The sequence below is a fragment of the Rhinolophus ferrumequinum genome, chromosome 25 (genome assembly GCF_004115265.2).
Source record: "Rhinolophus ferrumequinum isolate MPI-CBG mRhiFer1 chromosome 25, mRhiFer1_v1.p, whole genome shotgun sequence".
Lineage (NCBI taxonomy): Eukaryota > Metazoa > Chordata > Mammalia > Chiroptera > Rhinolophidae > Rhinolophus > Rhinolophus ferrumequinum.
The window spans coordinates 23,857,335-23,878,492 of record NC_046308.1 but is presented as its reverse complement, the minus strand read 5'-3'; the positions used below and the strand labels follow the sequence as shown (position 1 = coordinate 23,878,492).

Below are 21,158 nucleotides of genomic sequence, written 5' to 3'. Positions count from 1 at the left end.
TCTTTCTGGGTGTCTGGTACCTGTAGAATGCATAAGAGGCAGGTAGGGGCAAGACTGAGCCACAGGCTCTGTTCTGCAGGCAGTGGGAGTTCTGCAGCAGATTTTAAAGTGAGAATGATACAATTCATTTTGCTTCTCAGCAGTGTGGTGGGGTAGAAATAATGCTATCAGTGATGTTGAGGATGGACCACCATGAAGACTGCAGGCTGGGAGGCTGGTTGACAGGCAGATACAGGAATAAAGCCATATAGGGTGTTCTGGAGTAAAGACATGTATGAGAAAGGTGAAGCATGAGCAAACATGGAAGGAGTACTTCTCTCTACTTTGGGAGTCTCTCACACTCTGCAACGCCCAGGAGAAGTGAACCCTATGTGATTTATATGGAGGCAGTGGCATTGGAGAGGAAGAGAAGAGGCAAGACTTCAGATTTTAGAGGTGAAATAGCTAGAACTTGGTGATGGACTGCATCTGTCCGGGAGAGGAGAGTTAGATGATAATGGCATTTGTCTCAGGATGGGACGTAGATGAGGGAGAGTTGAAGTAGCGTCAGCTTCTGTAATGTACCAACAAGTTTGTCTTCCCAGGTGATCTGGGAATTCTTTAATGTAATTGAAGGGACTTGTTAGAGTCACAGAGCCTTTCAATGACAGGCCCAAAGCTTCCATTTAGCCCTAGTTATTTCTTATTTGTCAGGGCTTAGGGTTAAGTTTGAGTGACAGTGTATTTGCAGGAAACCTCACATCAAATTGGGATAATGGACATTCCTATTGTTTCTACACGTGAAAGAACATTATAATGATACCACCCATAACAGAGCTTGTTTGGGTCTGATTGCCAAGGCTTACATGAAAGGAATAATTTTATACCCAGGACATTTTCTGTGCTATATCATCTCTTACCACCTCTTTCCTGTCTACCTTTGGCTACCCTCTGAAAGGATGAATGCTGCTGGCCTTTGTGGTAGGCAGAGGTTGCAGACAGTTCGGGTGTTGCTAATGGAAATGAGGACGGGAATGTTTGTGATGTGAGGGGGAGGAGTCTTAAATATGCTGAGAAAACCTGTGAGGGTCACCAACACAGGTCAATCTCTGAGCCAGATGTTATAATGGTAAGTTTTCAAGGTAGTGTGGGCGTGAAAAGAAGGAATTGATTCACTCTATCTTTGTGAAGCCTGCAGGGAAACTGGAAGAGCACTCTCTCACAGCCTGTGAAGATTCAGTGGGAAAGCTAAGCTTGTTTGAGCCTTTATGTTGCCTTCGGAAAGAGATCTCTAAAGTTACAGGACCCTCAACCAAAAAAGGAAATTACTCACAGTATAGTCTTTATCACTCTTCCCTTTATTGCCCAGAAAATTTTTTGCTTTTGAGGTCCCTATTTATTCTGTGAAGCTGGATCTTTGTTCTGAATCTGCTCTGGAAATGTGTTTGTTCCCCCAGAAATGAAGATGTCTGAGAGGTTGGACAGAAATAAAGTTTTAAGCTGAAACTCATAAAACTAGACTGGAGTTAATTCGACATTTATTGCCTGCCTCTAATACTTTTCTTGAAAACCTTTTCTCCAGTTTTACTAGAGTACTTACAACCTATGATCAAAAAGTACGGTGAATGTTTAAATATAAAAAAAATTATTACAGGGGCTGGCCCGGTGGCTCAGGCGGTTAGAGCTCCGTGCTCCTAACTCTGAAGACTGCCAGTTCGATTCCCACATAGGCCACTAGGCTCTCAACCACAAGTTTGCCGGTTCAACTCCTCGAGTCCCGCAAAGGATGGTGGGCTCTGCCCCCTGCAACTAAGATTTGAACACAGCACCTTTAGCTGAGCTTCCTCCTAGATGGCTCAGTTGGTTGGAGCGCGGGCTCTCAACCACAAGGTTGCCAGTTCAATTCCTCGAGTCCTGCAAGGGATGGTGGGCAGCGCCCCCTGCAACTAAGATTGAACACGGCTCCTTGAGCTGAGCTGCCGCTGAGCTCTCAGATGGCTCAGTTGGTTGGAGCGCGTCCTCTCAACCACAAGGCTGCCGATTCGACTCCCGCAAGGGATGGTGGGCTGTGCCCTTTGCAACTAGCAATGGCAACTGGACCTGGAACTGAGCTGCACCCTCCACAACTAAGACTGAAAGGACAACAACTTGAAGCTGAATGGCATCCTCCACAACTAAGATTGAAAGGACAACAACTTGACTTGGAAAAAAAAAAAAAAAGTCCTGGAAGTACACACTGTTCCCCAGTAAAGTCCAAAAAAAAAAAAAATTATTACAGTAAATGACACATTGCCATTAATCCCCCTCAAAATACTCCCCTCACTTTGAACACACTTGTCCCATCATTCTTGCCACTTTCTAAAGCAGTTCTGGAAGTCCTCTTTCATGAGTATCTTTATTTGCACTCCCCTGTTTCTCCCTACTTTCAACCCTTGGCAACCATTAGTCTATTTTCTCTCTCTCTAGATTTCCCTATTCTGGATATTTCATATGTGGAATCATTTTGTGACTAGTTTCCTTCACTCTGCATGTTTTCAAAATTCATCCATGTTGTAGCATGAATTGGTATTTTATGAAGTAACTTTAACATAAGTCTGTGCAATAGAAAAGTACAATAGAAAAAGTCTTTAAAAAGAAAAACGTTAAAGCCTTTGTATTCCCCTTTAAAGGAGATATGGATAGGTGGGGAATTGACTAAAGATCCGAATTTACCCACAGATTGCATGGGGGTTTATATGGCAGAAATGATGGTTTGAATGTTGAATTCTAGGAGCTTGAACTGTGATGCTTTCTGGTTCCATTTACTTAGCTTTTTGAGCATTTGACATTGGATATAAATGTGTTGACATTCTTTGTTTGAAAATGTAACTTCTATGTTTTATAAAAGATATTAGTCTCACTGGTTTTTATGAAATACATTTTTGCTATTTATAAATTTCAGAAAACAAATTTTCAAAATTAGTCCATAATCATCCTCCTGATTTAACTACTCTTAACACTTTGGAGTTCTTCCTCCCAAGACTTACTTTCTGTGAATGTGTGTGAGGGTGTGTGCGCGTGCGCATATATATACACATTCTGTGAATATAAATACACATATTCACATATATATACGTATATACCTGTGTGTATGCACACACACACACACACACACACACATACATACACACATACACACATACTATACTTAAATTGGAATCTTCTTACTATTTCTTACTACTTTGTAGTCTTATTTTTTCCCATCTGGGAGTGTTTTGTGGCTACATTTCCACATCAAATTCAGTTATATCATGCCTTTAAATAGCTATAGGCTTATTTTTTTTTAAGATAAGTATCTTTTTTCTTTTTTTTTTTAAAGATTTTATTAGGGAAGGGGAACAGGACTTTATTGGGAAACAGTGTGTACTTCCAGGCCTTTTTTCCAAGTCAAGTTGTTGTCCTTTCAATCTTAGTTGTGGAGGGCGCAGCTCAGCTCCAGGTCCAGTTGCAGTTTTCTAGTCGCAGGGGGCGCAGCCCACCATCCCTTGCGGGAGTCGAACCGACAACCTTGTGGTTGAGAGGATGCGTTCCAACCAACTGAGCCATCCGGGAGCTCAGCGGCAGCTCAGCCTAAGGTGCCGTGTTCAGTCTTAGTTGCAGGGGGTGCTGCCCACCATCCCTTGCGGGACTCGAGGAATTGAACTGGCAACCTTGTGGTTGAGAGCCCACTGGCCCATGTGGGAATCCAACCGGCAGCCTTCGGAGTTAGAAGCATGGAGCTCTAACCATCTGAGCCACCGAGCCAGCCCTTATTTTTTTATTGAGATATAATTGACATATAACATTCTTATTTTCCTTCACCATCCCCCCTCCTTTTTAATTTCTCAATTACAGTTGACATTCAATATTATTTTGTATTAATTTCAGGTGTACAACATAGTGGTTAGACATTTATAAAACTTGAGAAGTGATCCCCGTGACTAGTCTAGTACCCACCTGGCACTATACATAGTTATTACCATATCATCGACTATATTCCCTGTGCTTTACTTTACATCCCCATGACTATTTTATAACTACCAATTTGTACTTGTTAATCACGTCACTGTTTTCACCCTGCCCCCCATCCTCCCTTCCATCTATCACCCTGATAAATATAGTACCATCTGACACCATACATAGTTATTACAGTATTATTGACTATATTCCTTATACTCTACCCTACATCCCCATGACTACTGTGTAACAATCAGTTTGTACTTCTTAATCCCTTCCCCTTTTTCACCCACCCTCTCAACGCCCCTCCCATCTGGCAACCATCAAAATGTTCTCTGTATCTAGAACTTGTTTCTGTTTTGTTTGTGTATTTTGTTCTTTAGATTCCACATACCAGCAAATCACATTGCATCTGTCTTTCTCTGTCTGACATACTTCACTCAGCACAATACCCTCCAGGTCCATCCATGCCACTGCAGATGGCAAAAACCCATTCCCTTCCATGCCCGAGCAATATTCCATTGTATATATATACCACCTCCTCTTTATCCATTAATCCACCAATGACACCCAGGTTGCCTCCACATCTTGGCCATTGTAAACAGCGCTGCAGTGACCATATGGACGTGCACACCCCCTTGAAGTAGCAATCTGGGTTTCTTAGGATAAATATCCTGAAGTGGGATTACTATTACTCTTGTTATAGCCTTTGTTTTGAAGTCTGTTTTGTCTGCTATAAGTGTTGCTACCCATGCTGCTGTTGCTGCTGCTTCCGATTCCTTCTTCTTCTCCTTTTCCTCCTCCTCCTCCTGCTCCTCCTTCTTCCTCTTTTTCTTCTTCCTCCTTTTTCTGTTTCCATTTTCATGAAATATCTTTTCCCCATCGCTTTATCTCTTTACTTTCAGTCTGTGTGTGTCTTTCAATCTGAAGTGAGTCTCTTGTTGGAAGCATTATGTAAGGGTTTTCTTTTCCTATCTATCCAGCCACCCTGTCTTTTGATTGGAACATTTAATCCATTTACTTTTAAAGTAATTGTTGATAGACAAGTAATCATTACCGTTTTATTTATTTTTTATTTATTATTTTTTTTAAGAAGTCCCTCTAAGATTCCTTGTAATACTGGTTTAGTAGTGATGAACTCCTTTAGCTTTTTCTTCTCTGGGAAGCTCTTTATCTGTCCTTTGATTCTAAATGATAGCTTTGCTAGGTAGAGTAATTTTGGTTGTAGGTCCTTGCTTTTCATCACTTCGAGTATTTCCTACCAATCCCTTCTGGCCTGCAAAGTTTCTATTCAGAAATCAGCTGATAGTCTTATGCGAGCTCCCTTGTAGGTAACTAACTGCTTTGATTCTAAATGATAGCTTTGCTAGGTAGAGTAATTTTTGGTTGTAGGTCCTTGCTTTTCATCACTTCGAGTATTTCCTACCAATCCCTTCTGGCCTGCAAAGTTTCTATTCAGAAATCAGCTGATAGTCTTATGCGAGCTCCCTTGTAGGTAACTAACTGCTTTCTCTTGCTGCTTTTAAGATTCGTCCTTTGTTATTAACCTTTGGTGTTTTAATTATGATGTGTCTTGGTGTGGGCCTCTTTGGGCTCATCTTGTTTGGGATTCTCTGCACTTTCCGGGCTTGTATATCTATTTCCTTCGCCAAATTAGGGAAGTTTTCCATCATTATTTCTTCAAATAGGTTTTCAATTCCTTACTCTCTCTCTTCTCTTTCTGGTTACTCCTATGATGTGAATGTTGGTATGCTTGATGTTGTCACAGATACCCCTTAAACTCTTCTCATTGTTTTTGGATTTTTTTTCTTTTTGCTATTCTTTTTCAGTGTTTTCTGCTACCTTTTCTTCTGAATCATTGATTCGATCCTCTGCTTCATCTAATTTACTGCTGATTGCCTCTAATGTATTCTTCATTTCAGCTATTATATTTTTTATTTCTTACTGGTTCCTTTTTGTTTCTTATCTCTTTATTGAAGTTCTCCCTGAGATCATTGAGAATTTTTATAACCAGTGTTTCGAACTCTGTGTCTGGTAGATTACCTGTCTCCATTTTGTTTAGTTCTTTTTCTGGAGCTTTGTTCTATTTTATTTGGGATATGTTTCTTTGTCCCCATTTTCGCGGCCTCCCTGTGTTTGTTTCTATGTATTAGGTAGGGCTGCCATGCCTCCCAGTCATAGGAGAGTGGCCTTATGTAGTAGGTGTCCTCTGGGGCCTTATGTCGCATAGTTTCCCTAGTCACTTGAGCCGGGTGCTACAGGTATGTCCCATGTGTGGGTTGTGTGTGCCCTTCTGTTGTAGTTGAGTCTTGGTTGCTGTTTGCACATCAATGGAAGGGATTGTCTCTTCGGTTGATTGGTTGTGAAGACTGGCTGTAAGTACAGTGGAGGAGCTGTGGTGCAAGGGCTGAATCTACAGAACAGGATTTGCTTTAGCAGGGCTCTGGGGCATGCCCAGTCTGCCCTTTGAGTGTGTCGTCCTTAAAGGCGACTAGGTGATGCTCCGACCTGGTTCAAAGCTGACCACTGGACATGCCAGCCCTGGGGTCAGCTTTGAACCAGGGCTGGCATGTCCAGTGGTCAGCTTTGAACCAGGGAGGGGCCCTGCTGCAGGCCATGATCACCTGCAGCCAGTGCCCTGCCTGGGGCCACTTGGTAGGAGCCACAAAGCGATCCTCAGATGGCCACCACTTGTGCTGCATTTAGAGGTGACTTGAAAAGCCAAACCACAAACTGAGGCCCGCTGCCACTAGTGTGAGCAGCTTCAGGCCGCTAAGCCAGAGGTACAGGACACACCGAAGCCAGATGCTGCTTGTTTGGGTTTTGTGAACCTTTGAAAAATTTTACAAAAGTCTGCAACATGAGCCAAGACAGGCCATATGTACAGAAATGCCACTGGAAGCGACTTGGGCATGCCCGAAAGTTGGGTGGGGCAGGGTCTCTGGGAATCACTTGGTGGGGTGAATGAATGGTGTTAGCCAAGTTGATAGACACTCATATGGTGGCCATGTGCATCTGCACGCTGGGGGATGGGAGGGCTCAACAAAGAAACAGTGGCTTCCACCAACTCCTTTGTTTGGGAGAAAGCTGCCCCTCCAGCCCTCATTCTGACGCCAGACAATTCAGTTCCTCCCCGTATGTCCCTGGTGCCTTTTGAGCTGCTGCCCCAGTGCTGGAGTTCAGAGTGAGTGAGTCCATCAGTGAGTAAGTCTGTGCCCGGGCCCTTTAAGAAGAGCACCTGGGACGACAGCTGTCCTTGTCTCACTCAGCTGCAATCTCTGCTACTTTGCACAACCGGAAGTTATGGGGACTTCTTTCTTGGGTACTAGAACCCTGGACTGGGGAGCCTGATTTGGGGCTGGGACCCTTCACTCCTCTGGGAGGGCATCCACAGCCTAGATATCCCTCCTGATTTTTAATGGTCATATGCGAGTATGTGTGAGACCAGCCTGTTCTACATCTCTGCCCCTCCTACCACTCTCAAGGTGGCTTCTTCTATATGTCCTTAGTTGTCGGGCTTTGGTTCAGCTAGACTTCAGGCAATCTTCAATGATGGTTGTTCTGTAGTTTAGTTGTAATTTTGATGTGGTTGTGAAAGGAGGTAAGCAAAGCATTTACCTGCTCTGCCATCTTGACCGGAAAATCTCTATAGGCTTATTTTTTATTAGCGGAACCGTATCAACATATATGAGACTTTCATTTCAGAAACATTTATTTTAACAATTGTTTATGTCTGTCTCTTTTCTCTCCCTTTTATTGCACAATGTCTCTTCTTAGCAAAACCGTGTGGCTGGGGCAATGCAGCTCTACTCCGTGGATAGGAAGGTCTCACAGCCCATAGAAGGCCATGCCGCTGCCTTTGCAGAGTTCAAGAGCGAGGGGAATGCCAAGCCTGCCACCCTTTTCTGCTTTGCTGTACGCAGCCCCGCAGGGGGCAAGGTAAAATCTACCCCACTTTGTATTTTCCCCCAGAAAAGCATCCTGAAGTCTATGTTAGTGTCTGTGTGAGTGTAATTGGTAACCACTTAGCCAGCATCTCAAAACCAGTTTATAATTGAGTATGGGGAATGGCCTGCAGGTACTTCATGTGAATGAAGGTTCTTGCTTTATTTAGAACCACTCACCTATTGTACATGTTGGTGGTTTTGCAATCACCATTTGCATAAAGTTAGTCACCTGAAGTCAGCTACTGATTAATTGGTACCTTTCCATTAAAAGTCCTCTGATAGAATCTGCTAAGCATGGGCTAAGCACTGGGGCCAGAGGTAAGTGAGGCACAGTTTCTGTTCTCACACCTCAGTCTCATGGAGGCCAGAGCTGTGAGAGAGCCAGTGTGTGCCATCCTCACCTAAGGCAAGTGAGTCCTACGTGCCTGAGGTGTGGGTCTCCCTAACGGAGCTATGGAAAGGAGAGACCATGTCCTGGGAGAGAGCTGAGTTATGTTAGGCTCAGGGGCATGTCCAGCACCTGTTGGGCAGGGCTGCCGTGGCAGAGGTGTCAGGTGTTGGGGCGCATGAGGTTGGGACACCTGGGGTTCCACCAGCGGTCACTTGGAATGCTGCCTGAAAGCAGAGTCCATATCCCACTACACTCTTACTAGGACACTTCCTGAAATCGTCGTTTTGGGTTAGTCACTAGCCCTGAAGTCTTCTCCCCAGGAAGAGGCATTCTGAATCTATACAGGGCTGCCAAACTCCCCCATCTTAAATACTCTTACTGGATACTTGGGTCTCTTTTGTAACATTCTTCATGCCCTCCTCAGTTGAGAACCAGTAGGAAAACAGGAGTCAGGTAAAAACGTCAGCATGTACAAAGAGCTTGCTACTATATCACCTCAGAGGCTGAGAGGCTTTTCACCTCCTCACAGACAGAGCTGGGCAACCATAGGCTCCCCTGTAGGAACAGAACTTACCCTGCCGAGCTCCCTATGAAGAGAGCGCACCAGAAATGCCCTCTGCAGATGGATGGCAGCCCCGAGAAGAGAAGGGCTCAGAAGGCAGGCATGCTCACTTCCTCCTAGACTCAGCTGACAGGTGGGCTCTCCCCTCGTGGTGGAGCTTCAGCCAGAGGCAGTCTGCATGACAGGCCCTTCCACACACACAGACCCCCACAGCAGCTCTCCCAAGAGCCACCTTGTATTTTGTGGTTGAATGTCACTTCCCCTACCACAGTGGAAGATGTGGAGTCCCTTTAGTGGTTCTCTGGGTCTGTGCGCCTTGCACATGCTAATTCTGCCCAGCTGTAGTTAGGGGAATGGCTTTGTGGTCTCCGTGTGTGGATCTGAGTTGTGCCTGGACACCATTCCTTGTTAACTGTTTCACAGGTGGGTGCCACTTGTCCCTAGTCACACCCTTCTCCCACTACCTCCCAAAGAAGCCTGGCTTCCCTTCTCAGTCCCCCGCTTCTTTTGGCAGTGCCACTGTCCTTCCCAACTCCCAAGCAGGAAGCCATGGCCTCAAGCTCTATTCTGTCCTTGTTGCCACTGTCCAGCCGTTAGCAAGTCTCACATCTGTGGTAAACTAGGCCCTTATCATCTATGTTTGGGTTAGGGAATAGCCACTTATTAGGTCCTCAGATCCATGCCACCCCTTAAAGAGTCTTCCCGAACTACCATTTATCTTAAAGTGCCCCTATTCAAGGAGTTTCATTCTCCCCTATTTAACCTGCGGTAGCCCCTGCCCACTGGCTGCATCAGTCTTCTCCTTTCAGCCAATCTCTCAGTGTTTGTCCTCTGCTCGCCTCAAGCCTTTTTGGTATTAGGTTGGTGCAAAAGTAATTGCAGTTTTTGCAATTATTTTTAACCTCTTAAACCGCAGTTACTTTTGCACCAACCTAATATTTCCCCCCTTCTCTCTGCCAGGCCAGATCCAGACTGTCCTCTAAGTGTACACACGTCCTTTCTTCTGCTGAGCCTCCCCCACGGCCCGTGTTGTTTTTGTGTCTCTGATCACTTCTGCTCATCATTTTTTTCCAGACTTGCTTTAGTTTTGGTACCTTTTCATTTTTTTCATTAGATAAAAGGAATTTGAAGCTGTTCTGATAAAAGCAGGAATGGGCCCCCTCGTTCACTCGCCTTCCTCCATATTCTCCAAACATTCTTACATTCCCAGCATAACCTTGAAAAACTCAGGCCCTTGTCTCAATCAACTATCTTATGCGTTTGGCATGCAGTTATGAGATCTTGTCTACTAACTGATTTGTGTTAGCCTGAGCTGCGTCCAGGACAGCAGAGAGGCGGAGCTAGCAGGGACAGCAGATCCTAGTTGGAGCCTGTTGTCTCTTGAGTGTTGGCACTGAAGCCCAGAGAGGGGAGGAATGACTTCGCCAACATGCTGAAACAAATTGTTTCTCAGGCCTCCTGGCTTTGGTTCTTTTGTTGTACTTGGTTGTGGGAGCAGGTTGGTGAATAACATAAGCAGCCCCCACCAGGTCGTCTTGTTTTGTTTGCATGTCAGTTTATTAGTCTTACTGAGCATCGACCTAAGGCTCTGCTCACTGCCGGGCTCAGCATCAGTCTGCCCCCAAGAGTATTTACTTGGATCAACATACAGTCTCTTTTCTAGTTGCATATAATCGAAGTCGGACAGCCTGCAGCAGGAAACCAACCTTTTGTAAAGAAAGCTGTGGATGTGTTTTTCCCTCCAGAGGCTCAGACCGATTTCCCAGTAGCTATGCAGGTATGCACGTGCTGTTCTCTAAGTGAAATAGAATGAATCGCCAATCTCAGGTGGAGGGGAACAGCCTCTTTTGCCTCAGAAGTTGCCAGAGTAGATATATTAGAACATGGAGAAGATGATGTTGAGGCTTGTCTTCTAGCTCCTTGTTGCCTTAACACTCTGATGAGGAGCACGCTTTTCTACAAACAGGACTTTCTCCAACTTATGTACCAGAACTCCAGGCCTTCTTTTTATTATAAAAGATTAGGTGTTCACTGTAGTACAAAAATATATAAAACAATTCTCTGTAGCTGAACCAATTGGCTATAAAGTATATCAAAGGTCTTACTACTTGTTATATAAAAAAATTTAGACGTAAACCTTTTCTGAGCAACATGGGGATCACACTATATATGTAAGATTATGTAATCTATCCTCTTTACTCCGTCAGTACATTGTAGTCGTTTCCATAAGTTATTCATTCTTTGTGAATATTGTGGGAAGTAAACAATTATTTTTAGGGATGTACCATAACTGGGATGTTTGAGCTATTTCCTTTTTTTCTGCTCTCAAATATTTATGACAATTTCTTTAAGATAGATTTCTAGAAATAATTACATGATCAAAGAAGGTAAATTTTTTTCCCAAGTGAAATTGGCTTTTTTTCTGTCTTACAAAAATATATGTTGTTGATAAATCTCCAATAATATCAATACATGTAACAGCGGAATTAAATATCAATGGAAATCCTACCACTGCTGGTAATTGTGACCACCTCTTTGGAAGTATCTTTACATGCATGCAAATACATACAAATAGACTCATATGAAATGGCTTTGTACTGGCCTTGCACTTTACAACCTTCTCTTGCTTTATTGTAGATCATTCTATGCTAATTAAATGCACATATGTATTTTAATATCTGCATCATCTATTCTGTAGATATGCCATAATTCATTTAGACAATCCCCTGTTGATGGGTATTTATGGTTACAGTACACACTTCTAGGAACATTGTTGTCCATACATCTTTAAGCATTAATCCAAAAGTCCGAGGATAAACTCCTAGAAATGAAACCACTGGGTCAGGATCCAGAGCATGTGCATGTTACTGACCCTCATGACATTCTGTCCACTTGCACTTCTGCCGACACCGCCCGATAGCTGGACAGTGTCCGATGGTGTTCACATCCTTCCTGTGATGACTGTCAAAGTAAAATGGGTTTACCAGTCACTCATATGCATCTTATTGAGTGCCTGTTCCTGATTTGGGCATTTTTCCTATCAGGGTCTTATTTGTACGAATTCTTTGGAGTTTTAGAATACTAAGTGCCTGATGTGTTTCAAATATTTTTTCCCAGTCGTAACAAAAGTTTATTTGTGGCATATTCCACCTTGTGGAAGTTTTGTATTTTCATGTGGGTTTGGTATCATGTTTTGAAAAGAATTCTATACCCCAAAATGATCAACATATTCACCCATATTTTATTCTATTACTTAGTTTTATTTTTTATTTAAAAATCTTTGACCCATCTGGGATTTACTTCGATCTAAAGAATAAGATAGGGATCCAGAATAAGATAGGGATCCAGGTTGTTACCCTCATGTCCCATCCCCAGATAGCCAGCTAGTTATATCAATATTGTGTACTGATTAAAGTCTCTTTTCCACTGATATGAAGTGCGTACTCATTCATATTAAATTCTTACATATATGTTTGATTCTATTTCAGGGATCTCAGTTAAGTTCCATTTGTTGCTATGTCTTCCTATGTTAATGCCACATTTTATTTCGTAGTACCACACATTTTTAATTACTACAAGTTTTATAATAATCTAATTGGGCAAATTAATCTGTCTTTCTCCCCCCCCATCAGGATTTCCTGTGTGTTACATATTTTTCTGTGAGTTCATGGCACTTGGCAAAGGTCTGGTTAATAAGGGGTGATGGAGGGCAGGCTGGTATATAAACACAATGTTTAAGGTCTTTACCCAGAGCTTTCCCCTAATTTTATAAACTCACAGCTTGCTTAAAGGGATTTGGTGAGAAAGTGGGGAAAGGATAGCTCTACCTGAAAGGTATATGGAGTAACCTGATATATTGGACCTTTATTGAGAATGGCTGGGCAAAGTATTGGCTTTAAAACTAGTTCTCAATGAGACAGGACTGGAAGCACCTTGGGCTCCATGTGTCAGGAACTCATTACTCATCATTTGTGAGCTCTTTTGCCCTATTTGGCTTCTCCTTAATTTTCCACCTCTTCTCTATCTTCTTATAGATTGGAGCTAAACATGGTGTTATTTATTTGATCACAAAGTATGGCTATCTTCATATGTATGACCTAGAGTCTGGCGTGTGCATTTACATGAACCGTATTAGTGCTGACACAATCTTTGTAACTGCTCCATACGAACCTACCTCTGGAATTATTGGTGTCAACAAGAAGGGACAGGTATGTAACTCTGAAGTTTTATCTCCCACCTTCCCTATTCACTGGGGACTGGAGCTTAACTTTTGCTCCTTGGTCAGGAAGACAGTCAGTATTGGTAAACTTACACCTGTGTCTCCCTTCTTCATGACATCACCTCGCCTCTCAGACAGCACGATTCCTAACACAGGATCGAGTCTGAGAAGAGAGCAGCTCCCTTCCTGAATAAAGCTTCTACCGGTGGAGTCGCAGTTCTAATACACACCACTGACATCTTCAGGCCATGTACACATTGACGGGAGAGGATTGAAAAAGCAGATGCTGTGCTACCTCAGTTACCTTTCTCAACTAAAGTTAAACAGACAGTTAAAACAAGAAAATCAGTACTTTAAAGTTTGAGAAGAAACATTGTCAGTTCCACCCAAGTGGATTATTTTGGTATAGTTAGTATCCTGAACGCATCACTGGTCAATGTCCATACAACTTGGTATTTTTCTCGCTTGATACTTTCATAATCTTTTAAACAACTATGTAGAGTCCCATGCCGTAGCAGTACCATGATGTTCTACTGTGTCACCATTAGGCATTTGTCCGATGTGTCCTGTCACGATTAGGAGCCTTAGAACTCAACAGGAGCCTTAGAACTTTGCTGATATTCAGTGTCTCTGAGCAGAATGTCACAGTGCATGTATATGGAACACTTTTCTAGACTGAACCAGTCTCACTTGTTGGGTCCTTATAGGTGCTGTCAGTTTGTGTTGAGGAAGATAACATTGTGAATTATGTAACCAACGTGCTTCAGAATCCAGAACTTGGTCTGCGTTTGGCCATTCGTAGTAACTTGGCTGGGGCAGAGGAGTTATTTGTGAGAAAATTCAGTACGCTGTTTGCACAGGGGAGCTATGCTGAAGCCGCCAAAGTAGCAGTATCTGCACCGAAGGTAATGATACGAACACTGTGCACTGTTCTGAGTGGATGAAATCATGAAAGCATTCCTCTGCTGATGTTGGAGTACCTAAGTGTTCTGTTAGTGGTTTTTAGCTTTACATTTTTGTACCAGAGGCATAACAATAATGGAACAAACAAAAAGCACAGTCTTGCTGCAATGACACACTCCCTTTCATTCTCTTCCAGTTCTTGTCTATGTGCATACATATTTTTCACCCAACTTTTTATTTTATTATTTTATTATTAAAAATATAGCTAACATACAGTATTATATTAGTTTCAGGTATACCCCGAAGTTATTCAACATATATATACCTAAAGAAGTGATCACCATGATAAATCCAGCAACCATCTGACACCACAATATGCTATTGCAATATTATTGGCTATATTCCCTGTGCTATATATTACACCCCCATGACTTGTTTTTTTTAATTATTATTTATTTATTTTTTATTTTTATTTTTATTTTTTTAAGTGTGTTTTTCCAGGACCCATCAGATCCAAGTCAAGTAGTTATTTCAATCTAGTTGTGGAGGGCGCAGCTCACAGTGGCCCATGCGGGGATTGAACCGGCAACCTTGTTGTTAAGAGCACCGCGCTCTAACCAACTGAGTTAACCAGCCTCCCTGATTCATTTGTTTTATACCTGGAAATTTGGACTACTTATTCCCCTTCATCTTTTCCCCCCTTTTTAAATTTTTCAATTACAATTGACATTTAATATTAGTTTATATTAATTTCAGGTGTATAGTGTAGTGGTTAGACATTTGTGTAATTGAAGAAGTGATCCCCCTGACTGGTCTAGTACTCACCTGGCACCATACAGAGTTATTACCATATCACTGGCTATATTCTCTATGCTTTACTTTACATCTCCATGACTGTTTTGTAACTACCAATTTATACTTCTTAATCCCTTCACCTTTTTCACCCTGCCCCCAGCTCCTTCCCATCTATCACCCCAACAAATCTAATACCCCTCTGATACCATACATAGTTATTACAATATTATTGACTATAGTCCTTATGCTATGCTCTATAAACCCATAGCAATTTTTTTTTTAATTTTATTGGGGAATATTGGGGAACAGTATGTCTCTCCAGGGCCCATCAGCTCCAGGTCATTGTCCTTCAGTCTAGTTGTGGAGGGGGCAGCTCAGCTCCAAGTCCAGACTCCGTTTTCAATCTTTAGTTGCAGGGGGCACACCTCACCATCCCATGTGGAAATTGAACGGCAACCTTGTTGTTGGGAGCTCACTCTCTAACCAACTGAGCCATCCGGCCGCCTCTCTGGAAGCTCATCAGCAGCTCATTGTCTTCAGTCTAGTTGTGGAGGGCACAGCTCACTGGCCCATGTAGGAATCGAACCGGCAACCCTGTTGTTCAGAGCTCATGCTCTAACCAACTGAGCCATCCGGCCAACCCCCATAACTACTTTTTAACAACCAATTTGTACTTCTTAATCGCTTCACCTTTTTCACCCTGTCCCCCAACCTCCTCCCATCTATCACCCCAACAAATATAGTACCCCTCTGATACCATACATAGTTATTACAATATTATTTACTATGTTTCTTATGCTATACTCTATATCACCATAACTACTTGGTCGAACCGTCAACCTTGTGGTTGAGAGCCCGTGCTCCAACCAGCTGAGCCATCTGGCCACCCAGGAGCTGAGCGGCAGCTCATTGACTTCATTCTAGTTGTGGAGGGCGCAGCTCGCTGGCCCATGTGGGAATCGAACCAGCAGCCCCATTGCCCAGAGCTCGCACTCTAACCAACTGAGCCACCCATCCGCCCCCCATAACTACTTTTTAACAACTAATTTGTATTTCTTAATCCCTTCATCTTTTTCATCCATACCCCCAATCCCCCTCCCATTACCCAACTTCTTAACTTAGCAAATGTGTAATACATCAAGTGGTTGTACCCTATTTTATTTAGTCATATTCCTACTCTGGACTTTCTCCACTTTTCTAGAGTATAACAAACAATACTACTGCTTAGGGCATTTTCTTTGATTTATTTCATTAGGACAAATTTTCCTGGGACTGGATCTGCTCCTGGGTAGATAAAGGTTTTCACGTTGCTTCTCCTAGACAGGCTTTTTCCTGTCTTTCAAGTGATGCTTATGAACAAACCATTTCTAGCCTTCATATGAGACTTTGAGTATTTTAGATTAGAAAGTAATGATATGGTAGAACTTCATTATTGCAGGACGGATTCAGAAGCCTACTTCTCACTGTAGCGAACTAGGAAGAAGGAAGACCCTAAGTAGAAATGACCTGTGAGACCAAGAACCACTGTGCTTGTGGTTATTGCTGAAGGCAGAAGCCATTGCCTTGGTAGAAGACTTTATGTGGCTGACAATTCAGTATAGAATTTCTCTTGGCAGATTTCTTTTTTATACTAGCAAGTTAAGTGAAGTGATAACCTGTGATTACAACACAACAACCTGCATTTCCATTTATCGTTAGGGAATCCTGCGTACCAGCGACACAGTTCGGAAGTTCCAGAGTATTCCCGCCCAGCCTGGGCAGGCTTCTCCTTTGCTCCAGTACTTTGGAATCCTGCTTGATCAGGGTCAGCTCAATAAACTTGAGTCCTTAGAACTTTGCCATCCAGTTCTTCAGCAAGGGCGCAAGCACCTCTTAGAAAAGTGGCTGAAAGAAGATAAGGTACAAACACCTCTGAAATCACAACCCCCAGCACAATTTAGAACTAGGTCACAGGCTCACTGCTTCTCTGGTCCTAATCTTGTCTTGTCTCTTTGGCACACCACAGCTGGAGTGTTCAGAAGAACTTGGAGATTTGGTCAAAACTGCTGACCCTACACTCGCTCTGAGTGTGTACCTTCGGGCAAATGTGCCAAGCAAGGTTATCCAGTGTTTTGCAGAAACAGGCCAGTTTCAGAAAATTGTGCTCTATGCCCAAAAGGTAATGCATGTTTAACCATTAGCATTTCACAGATAATTTGTAGTTGGGTGCTTGGTGATTCTGAAGCTTATAAAATACCCTTCTGTGTAAGTGCTCTGGTGTGAGAGTTGTCAGTGTTGCTGTGGGTATCTCTCATTCATTGATAATGGTCATATTTTATTCCCTTCAGTTTTTTATTTGTTCGTGTTATGTTTATAGTCCTTCCATCTCTTTTCCAATCAGTGACATTCCTGTAATTTTATCTTGTTTTTTTCTCCCTTCTTCTCCATTCCCCCTCAGCACCCTCTGTATGTTAATTTGCTGGTTTTGATGGGCCTCCAGGCCTCACTGGTCACTGTGCTGGGTGTCGGTCAGAGCTTGCACACTGGTTGGGGTGACTTCTTTGTGGTCCAGGCTGTTGGTACAGTTGATTGTGCCTCTGTGTACGTGGGTTGGCACGTTGAATTGAATGTTGTGTTTGGCAGAGGGCCGGCACATACACATGCTAATATCGCAAATTTCTTTGTAAACTCAGGTTCGGAACAAAGGGAAACCTTTTTTTTTTTTTTTCTTAAACACTGAAGGGTTTGTTTCTTTTCCTGATGGGTGTTCCCTTACTTCTAGGTTGGCTATGCCCCAGACTGGATCTTTTTGCTGAGGAGTGTAATGAGGATCAGTCCAGACCAGGGCCTGCAGTTTTCTCAAATGCTAGTGCAGGACGAGGAGCCATTGGCCAGCATTGACCAGGTGAGCATGGGTGTCTGGGACAGCTTTTTGTGGCTCCTATAGCCATCAACTAGGTTCCCTTTCATTTGTTTTCCTGTTATCAGTGTCTCAGTTGTTTTCTTTGTTTGCTATTAATCTTCCAGTTTAAAAAACTCTGATGTACTAGAGGAATCTTGTGTTCTAGTCTTTTATTATTTGAATACTTGTATACCTTTGTTTTGAAGTATTTTAGAGGATTTGTGTGTCAAGTTGTGAGGGTCTTGTTTCTTTATGTGGTGATTAATGGTTGGGTGTGAGGATGTCATTTTAGGATGGTAGCCCGACCCCCACTCACCTCCTCATTATCCCTTTCTGACAAAGCACCTGAACTCTGCCTGAGTACCTGGTCATGGTGAATGCCCTCGAGTCTGCAGACTTTCACCTTGTGGGTGTCTTAGACTAGCCTGGTGTTAGGTGAACATGAAGCTATTAGTTTAATATAATGTACTTAGTATTTGAAGCTATTAGTTTAATATAATGTACTTAGTATTTAGATGTAAACACATGATAACTCACTGGTAAACTGTGCGCAAGGGGCTCTGGGTAATACAGAGGAATGTAACAAAGCCTGAAGCTAGGCAAGAAAACCAACAACCTGTATAGAAATAGTAAGTACGGTTATATTACGTTTATACATTTTGGAATTTGCAGATATTTTAAAGATCATGATTGAAGGGTTTGAGCCAAATTTACATAGATCTCAATGGGGAAATTGGCTCCAGTTTACATCTGTACTATATTTCATATTTTTAAAATATTTTTTATAGCTTTTTTTTTGGCGGGGTCCAGGACCCATCAGCTCCAAGTCGTTGTCCTTCAATCTAGTTGTGCAGGGTGCAGCTCAGCTCCAAGTCCAGTCGCCGTTTTCAATCTTTAGTTGCAGGGGGCGCAGCCCACTATCCCATGTGGGAATTGAACCAGCAACCTTGTTGTTGGGAGCTCACGCTATAACCAACTGAGCCTTTCGGCCACACCTCTGGAAGCTCAGTGGCAGCTTGTCGTCTTCAGTCTAGTTGTGGTGGGTGCAGCTCATTGGCCCATGTGGGAATCGAACCAGCATTTCTGTTGTTCAGAGCTCGCCTAAACAACTGAGCCATCTGGCTGCGCTGAAGTATTTTTTTTTAAAGATTTTATTGGGGAAGGGGAACAAGACTTTATTGGGGAACAGTGTGTACTTCCAGGACTTTTTTCCAAGTCAAGTTGTTGTCCTTTCAATCTTAGTTGTGGAGGGTGCCGTTCAGCTTCAAGTAGTTGTCCTTTGAGTCTTAGTTGTGGAGGGTGCAGCTCAGCTCCAGGTCCAGTTGCCATTGCTAGTTGCAGGGGGCGCAGCTCACCATCCTTTGCGGGAGTCGAACCGGCAACCTTGTGGTTGAGAAGATGCGCTCCAACCAACTGAGCCATCCGGGAGCTCAGCGGCAGCTCAGCTCAAGGTGCCGTGTTCAGTCTTAGTTGCAGGGGGTTCTGCCCACCATCCCTTGCGGGAGTCGAGGAATTGAACTGGCAGCCTTGTGGTTGAGAGCCCACTGGCCCATGTAGGAATCAAACCGGCAGCCTTCGGAGTTAGGAGCATGGAGCTCTAACCGCCTGAGCCACCGGGCCGGCCCCCCTAAAGTATTTTTAATATAAACTTTCCTCATGCACTTTAAATATGGAAACAGTTACACAATTAGTAAATTCATTACCTTTATTTCACCTCTTATTAAGGCTTATTAATTCTTTACGTTAACATCTGTTTAACCTTAATGATTAATGTAAGTCAATGTTTGTATTTTCCCAGTTGTGCCTGAATAATACAATGATAGTATATGGACTAGAGACCAGATATTGATGGCCTCTAGAGTTTAATTAAGTAATAGATTGTTAAAATTGCTTGAATCACTTCAGAGGATTTGGACATTCAAATGTTATAAAAGTACTTCCTTTAATCTACTCAAGTAAAATGCCCTGTTGGTGATATAGGTGAGGTAATTTTACAGAATTACCTATTAACAAATAATGGCCATGAGTTACATGACTTTTGATGATGTAAGAAAATGCAAATAAGGTACTAACTGTTCGGTTTCTAAATGGGATTCAATTTCAGGAAGTATTTCAACAGGAAAATAAAACAATTTCCTTTGCGTAAAAATGTGACTCGTGATCTGTTTCAGATTGTAGATGTTTTCATGGAAAACAGTTTAATCCAGCAGTGTACCTCCTTCTTGTTGGATGCCTTGAAGAATAATCGCCCAGCTGAAGGGCACCTCCAGACTCGCCTATTGGAAATGAACCTGATTCATGCACCCCAGGCAAGTGACATTTTTAGGCTGAAACCGAGGGACAGAGCACCTGTTTGTGTGGGACTTGCAGCTCTAAAAGCAGCGGCTTTAGGCCGGGTTGTGCTTGCGCCAGAAGTTTATCTTTGCCTCAGTGGACATTCTCCAGAACTTTCCTGCCAGGGATTTACAGAATCTGTGGTGCAAGACTTTCATAGAAACAGTTATAATTGGGACATCATTCCTTTTCCTTTTTTTTTCTTCAATTGTAAAATTATACATAACAAATTTTACCATTTTAACCATTTTTAAGTGTGTGATTCAGTGGCATTAAGTACATTCACAATATTGTGCAACCATCACCACTCTGTACTTCCAGAACTTTTTATCATCCAAACAACAAAAACTCTGCACCCACTAAGCAATCACTCCCCATCCCCTCCCCCGCCCTTGGTAACTTATAATCTACTTTCTGTCTCTAAGAATTTGCCTGTTCTAGACACTTAATATAAGTGGAATCATAAAATATTTGTCCTTTTGTGTCTGGCTTTTTTCTCTTAGCGTATTATTTTCAAGGTTCATGCTGTAGTATGTATCAGAATCTCATTCCTTTTTATGGCTGAATAATATTTCATTGTATGTTTATGCCACATTTTGTTTATTCATCTGTTGATGGACTTGAGTTGTTTCCACACTTTGGCTATTTTGAATAGTGCTTGTATGACCATTGATGTACAAGTGTCAGTTTGAATTCCTGTTTTCAATTCTTTCGAACATACACCCAGAAGTGGAATTGCTGGATCATTATGGTGTTTCTATAACTTGTTGAGATGCCACAATATGTATTCCAAGCAGCCTGTACCATTTTACATTTCCACTAATAGTGTCTCAGGTTTCCAGTTTCTCCAGGAAGGACTGAGCAGGATGGCACAAGATTTCATCACACTAACCAGAACAGCACCCAATTTCAAAGTTATGAATTGTTTATTTCTGGAATCTTTCATTTAACACTTTTGGACTGTGGTTGACCACAGGTAACTGCAGTATGAAACCACAGAAAGAGAAACTGCAGATGGGGTGGGGGGGGGCTACTGTACTTGATTGGTGTTCCATATCCTGGAAGAAATGGGAAGGAGTGTGAAGGCGCCACGAGACATGCACCTCACAAGACTAGCTACTAGTTAGGTATCGGGTCAGACCACTCAGCAAGTCAGCAAGGTTGTTGTGTTG

At 42.7% G+C, this 21,158-nt stretch overlaps 1 protein-coding gene across 4 annotated transcripts in view; it reads left to right on the top strand.

Annotated features, from left to right (window-relative positions):
- The window catches only part of CLTCL1 (clathrin heavy chain like 1), a 90,897-nt gene that overhangs the window by 28,770 nt on the left and 40,969 nt on the right, over positions 1-21,158 (top strand). For all 4 annotated transcript variants that reach the window (XM_033097514.1, XM_033097516.1, XM_033097515.1 and 1 more), the window contains exons 4-11: positions 7,732-7,893; positions 10,518-10,631; positions 12,889-13,062; positions 13,781-13,978; positions 16,470-16,670; positions 16,777-16,929; positions 17,533-17,655; positions 19,824-19,961. In XM_033097514.1, coding sequence (XP_032953405.1) covers positions 7,732-7,893; positions 10,518-10,631; positions 12,889-13,062; positions 13,781-13,978; positions 16,470-16,670; positions 16,777-16,929; positions 17,533-17,655; positions 19,824-19,961 — 1,263 coding nt within the window. The remainder of the gene's footprint in view (positions 1-7,731; positions 7,894-10,517; positions 10,632-12,888; positions 13,063-13,780; positions 13,979-16,469; positions 16,671-16,776; positions 16,930-17,532; positions 17,656-19,823; positions 19,962-21,158) is intronic.